Genomic DNA, 6,177 nt, shown 5'->3' on the forward strand with positions numbered 1-6,177 from the left:
CTAAAAATTTTGAAAAAAATTGTGACACACTCTTTCAACACGTTCAACAATATAATCCGAAACATTTTTCACTTTTTTTTATACATGTCCGAATTTGAAGAATAATTTAAAATTAAAAATTCGCTTGAATCTTTAAAGTTTCAGTTGGACAACGGAAGGTTAATTAGCTGTAACTAAAAAAATTGGATTTAAAAATCCAAAGAAAATTTTTAAAAATATCAATTAATTAGTTATAATTAAAAAAAAATTAGGAAATCTCTCTCCAGAAAGCGATTGTAATTTTTATCGATTAAATCGATACATATAAGGTAATCCATTTATCATTATTCACTATTTATTTATCGAGAAAATTTTTCGAATCGAGTTAGATAACATACAAGCGAGATATATTGCATCACTAAAAACAGACTCTTTCTTGCGAAAGATTTCTAAGTTCACGAGGGAATTTCAAGGAACATCGGAAAAAAGGCGATGAGAGTAAGAAGACCTGATAAGTCTGTCATAAAAATGTACGAACTGTTTCGTCTACGAGAGGCGAAAGAAAATTCTACTAACCGTCGTCGCGAAAGCAAGAAACCCATGACACGTGAGAAACTTCGAAACATCTTTATTAGCAGCGTCCACGTGTTGTCCGAACTCCCTCCATCGTCGCGATGCGCATTTTTTCCTTTCCCAATTCTTCGCGAGTTTTCTTCATTTTTTTCCTTACGCGAACGTAACACTGATAACGAGACACATTGCTATCGCGACTATCTTCTGCTTTGCGTAATTTTATTTGTCTGAATCGTGGATTCTAGCGGCACTTTTTGCGCGGATTAAAGTTGCTTGGTTAAAAGTAAACAACCAGAAACCGCGCGATGACGTGTTTGCATATGGGCGGTAGAAAACAAAATATTTAGCAAAATAGTCAACGTTCCGAAAAATTGCGGCGCGCTGCACGGTTTAATTAAAAGCCCTCCTCTAGGTAGTAAACTTTACGGTTTACAATGTAACCAGTATGTTTGCCAATGCATCCTACAATCACCCTTTTTTTATTATTCCATCATATGCGCGGTTCGCTCATCATCGATGTAACTATGTTATTATTATGTTATTATTATTTAAGCCAATTCTACAATTGTGTAAACGTAGTTGTATAATTATAAGAATCGATCAATCACAGTCAAATATGAGGAAAAATTAGTGTAATAAACGTGTAAGATAGGCTTTAAACAGTGCAATATTAAGAAACTAAATCACTCAACACGATACTCGAGAGAAAAAGTTATCGATTATCTATTCTTTAAATTTCTTAGAGTAAAATTTCTCCCAAGAGTTAAAGTATTATCATTATAGAAAAAAGTGAAAAATTTGCACTCTTGAATAGGAGCGGCAGATTTTTATTTTTTTTTTAAGTGAGATTTCATACTTTTGAAATAAAATTCACACCAAAAAAGGAGATTATTTTCCTTTGGAATAAATCTCATTCCAAAAAAGAGTGAAAATCTGCTGCTCCTATTCAAGAATGCAAATTTTTCATTCTTTTTCAATAGTGACAGATATTTTAACTCTTTTGAAATAAGATTTCACTCCAAGAAATTTAAAGAGTACTCGAAAATTATCGATTACTCTCGAATATGTAATTATCAGCCAGTATGTGCTTCCGTTGTCAACGCATACGAAAACTTTTAAACAAAAAAAGTGCTTTTGAATATGTATTGAAGATCGACTGGAAATGAGGATAGATAAAGCTTCATGCGAAGAGGCCACGTAAAAAAGTTTAACATGAAAATTTTTAATCGGTATACTTACGCAAGTGGTTTGATGGCGGTATGCTGGCGTTCTGCAACAAAAAAGAAACGAGAAAATTAGCAAAATTAGTAAAAATTAATTACCATCTGTTTAATTACCGGCCGATCGTGTGCATTATGTTAAAATGAGTTTCCAAATAATTAATGTATATATAAATAAAAATTGCTAAACATCGCAGATTAGTATTCGTATCAAGTCAATTTGATGCGAATGTTTCCCTTCCTTTGTTTGTAATCTTCTTATCATGGAGAATAAAACAGGTTCAAAGAAGATTCAAATACAAGCTTGTATAGTTAAATCTTTTCTTCAAACTGAATAACATTTTCGTAATAAATTTTCAGTATTTTAAAATACTGTAGTATTATTATTAAATCGATGATCAATTTCAATTGTGATATTATTATTCCAGCTTCAATTTATGACTGCATTTGAAAGTTGATAGTAAATGGAACGCGATTATATAACTAATGTATTTAGAATTCATATATAAATTAGACGCGAAGATCTAGCCTTGACAGTGTTTTAAAATGCTAGTAGCATTATCAAATCGATTTATTGTAATTGTGATATTATTATTTCAACTTCAATTTATGATTGCATTTCAAATCTGACAGTAAGTGGCGCACAATTTATATAATTAAAAGACGTATTTAGAATTTACATAAAATATATTACTAAGCAAGATCTAGTCAACGTTGTTGGCTCTTTTCTTATTTAATTTATTCATAAAACGATCTAAATTAACTTATTATTCTTTAATTTTAAAAATCTCTTCTCTGGTTTATGTTAGGCCTACTCTCTTGAGAGAGAGAGAGAGAGAGAGAGAGAGAGAGAGAGAGAGAGAGAGATAACTTCCTCAAGAGTCTATATAATTTTTTTCCACAAGCATTTAATAAATATGAACACATGTTGAAGCTTGTAATCGTCGTGACCCAAAATTTCGTGCAATTCAACAGAAGTGCGGTTAACGCGTTCGAGATGAGGTGAAAAGAGATTCAGTTAGATTGATACATATAGATACAAAAAGAAGCGGTTTGTCGTTTCAGGTACAGTAATCTTTCGTATTCGGAACTGACCGTCGTGCACGAGAAATTCGCCTTTAGAAATTCGATGACCTGCTTGCTACCACGACAGAGGGGGAGCAGAGGAAGTAACGATGAAAGGAAGAGGTGGAAGAGCAGAGCGCGCGGGTCGAGCGGCATTGCGTAAACAATAGCATACACGCAACGTGCACGCATGCACACAACGCATGTCATGGGAAAGGAACTTCAGGGAAGCTTGTGGACGAGTTTGCGGTATGAAAGCGAATGGTGCGGAGGGTGCACGATGTTAAATTCGAAATATAGAAGGCTGAACACACTGGGCGGACTGGCGCGCACACACACCACCCGTCATTACAGAGCGCCGTATTTTATCACCCTCATTTTACCACCAAGCTTGTCTAATGTGGAAGCGTGTGCTTCAACGTTATTACGAAACCACGCAAGAAATTGTTGCGGCAGCCGGAAATAATTCCGGCGAGAGGAAGTGAGGTTCCTTTTATGTGTAAAACTGAAATATCTTGGTTTCAATTAATATTAAACATTATAAATGTACTAAAAATTATAAATTAATTTTTTTTCTTTACACAGAAAAGATGGTTTTATTAAAGTGACTAAAAATTCAGTCAGATACAAATCTGGAAATAATTTGTTGAATCATCAAAACAATTATGCAGATTATTCAAACTGCATAGAATGACAAACTATTTACAGCATTACTCATTATATTTACAACTCATTATACAAGATTCTTATTTTAATAATCTAATAAAATTATTTTCAGTCATCTGTATCTAGCTAAATTTTTAGATATTTTAACAAAATCATTCTTTCCGTATACATAAAATAAATGTGTTAAATAAATCTTGTCAAATAAATAATCAGATAATTATCATATTCTTTTTCTTTGTACATTTCTGCGCATTTTTATAGACGATAAAAAAATATTTTGTGTAATAATAAATACGTCAGATAATTATCACATTTTTTTCTATATACATTTCTACAGTTTTTTTTTATAGATATTAAAGCAGTTTTTATGTAAGACCAAAAAAGAACTTAATTTCGTATTAGCATTAAATATAAAAAATTATTTCTTCACGTTACATAAAAGTGAATAAATAATCTTGATGAAAAAAACATAAATGTAAAATAATTGTCAAATTTTTTCTATATACATATCTATATGTATTTTTTTTACAAGCGATATAAAAAAGATATTGTTTTGCAAGCTCATTAAATAATTTATATTTACGATCAGAAAATACTCGATTATAATGTCAATAAACGATTGTATAATTGCACACCGGGGCACTTATTATTCATCGGACATCATGGCCGTCATTTCAACAATAGGTATGAAATTATCCTGCGACCTCCCGCCGCCTAATTATCAATATTCGTTGCATTACAGTCCAGCGGTCGACTCGGTATACGGATGACTGCGATCAATCAGTGACGCAACGCACAATAACCGCTCTCGATGTCAGAAAATAATTAGCGCCGAAGTATCACGAGGTCGTTGCGTATCTTGTTAGCACACGTATGTCAATAATTGAGTCGGATGAAGGAGTTGACTCCGCTTAAATCTTTTAATGTGAAAGTTTACGCCTCCGTAATTCTCATCCGATGTCTAAAATAAAATATAAAATATAAATGTTTAAACGAAAAGGGCAGAAAGTCGATGTCAATAATTAATATTATCTGGAAATACAGACGGAATATAATTCTACGACTGGACATGCACGGAAAGAACGGTTTTGCTAAAATATCTAAAAATTAAGTTAGATACAGATCTGCGAATAATTTTGCTGTACTATTGAAATAATTATGTAAAACGCTTAAACGTTATAAAAATGCTGCAAAAATTTTAACATTTTGAGAGAAAGTTTTAAGGACTGAGAGAAAAATGTTTGATATTTGTGATTATAATTACATAATAAAATAATTATGGTTAGGAGTGTTATTTTTATGGTTATTACTGCTATAATGTAGTAATAATAACCATATATGGTCTCTCAAACATAAAAAAATTGTACTATAAATTATAATAATTTCAAATATTACTATAGTAAAACATCAAGATATAAATGATGAATGACATAAACATTTTTTATTCAATAAATGCAATCGTAATTACAGTAAATATAACTATTTTCTTATATTCACTTACTATTTATTTGGTAACTAAGATATGTTTAAAAAAGTAACGATTTTCAAACAGTGTATGCATGTGTGTAATGATTACTATTAATAATTAACTAATACTTGTATAGATACAATAACTGTAAATATAAAGTTGTTCTAAAAATTGATAGATGCAAATTATAATAATTGCAATCATTTTTCTTCTGCAGCAATCAGTTTAAACATCCTATATAATTATATTTGGATGATCCAAACAACAAAATTATTTTCAGACCTGTCTCTAACTAAATTTTTAGATATTTCAGCAAAACCATTCTTTCCGTATGCAGTCAATCCGCAATAACCAAGGCAATTCGTATAAATAATTTCATGCGTTAAATTTATCCGCTCGATGCGATCTATAACATCGTCGACCGACCCCTTTCCCTAATCCAGAAACGTGGGGAACTCGTCGTCAGCGGACGTGCTGATGATCATTGAGATTCGAAATTTGCAGCGTTCTCCGCGCGTAACAATGTTGACATCGGGTCAACCCATGTAATGCGCGCGCCACGCCGGTGCAACAATGCGCCGTAAATTCATCGTCCGAGTTATCTCCGGCTGAACTCCGTGAGTCATCGACCGCTGTCGTCGTCGCGCCGCGATCGATTGAATCGAGCAAATAGAGGAACAGAAAGAGCGAGAGCGAATGACTTCGATGTTGCGCACCTGATGATAACAGAAGGTAGCTGACACCGCCCTGAAGTAGTTTGAATCTACTGAACATGAGTTATCGCTGCTGTTGTTGTTTCTGTCTCATGTTATTCGTGCTCGCGAAGTAGTGCAGTCGGACGGTACGTTGTCGGAGATGTTGCATCAAGATGCAACTTCTGATGCTTAGGAATTCCTAAGGATGAAGTTCACTTTCCAGACTCCGCCCGATCACGTCAAATTATGCACTCACAGAATTGTCAAAATAACTCGTCGATTTTTCAATTAAGTTTATCACTTGAATTGTAATCTCGTAATTGCGAAACGTATTCTGAATTAAATTTTGCCTGTTTTTCTTTTTGCACTCATTCGTTCGTACGTCTCACTTTTAATGTTTGCATCTTTATTAATTACATTAGACATGTCAATTATCTAATTACTCGGCTGAGAATGATCAAGTTAAATTAAAATGTTCTGTCACTAGTTTATATATATATATATATATATA

The 6,177-nt window shown here is 32.7% G+C and overlaps 1 protein-coding gene across 6 annotated transcripts in view; it reads right to left on the minus strand.

Annotated features, from left to right (window-relative positions):
* The window catches only part of LOC108694582 (AF4/FMR2 family member 4), a 271,647-nt gene that overhangs the window by 26,289 nt on the left and 239,181 nt on the right, over positions 1–6,177 (minus strand). For all 6 annotated transcript variants that reach the window (XM_018204154.1, XM_018204156.1, XM_018204158.1 and 3 more), the window contains exon 7: positions 1,792–1,822. In XM_018204154.1, coding sequence (XP_018059643.1) covers positions 1,792–1,822 — 31 coding nt within the window. The remainder of the gene's footprint in view (positions 1–1,791; positions 1,823–6,177) is intronic.

The sequence above is a fragment of the Atta colombica genome, unplaced genomic scaffold (genome assembly GCF_001594045.1).
Source record: "Atta colombica isolate Treedump-2 unplaced genomic scaffold, Acol1.0 scaffold120, whole genome shotgun sequence".
NCBI classification, from domain to species: Eukaryota; Metazoa; Arthropoda; class Insecta; order Hymenoptera; family Formicidae; genus Atta; species Atta colombica.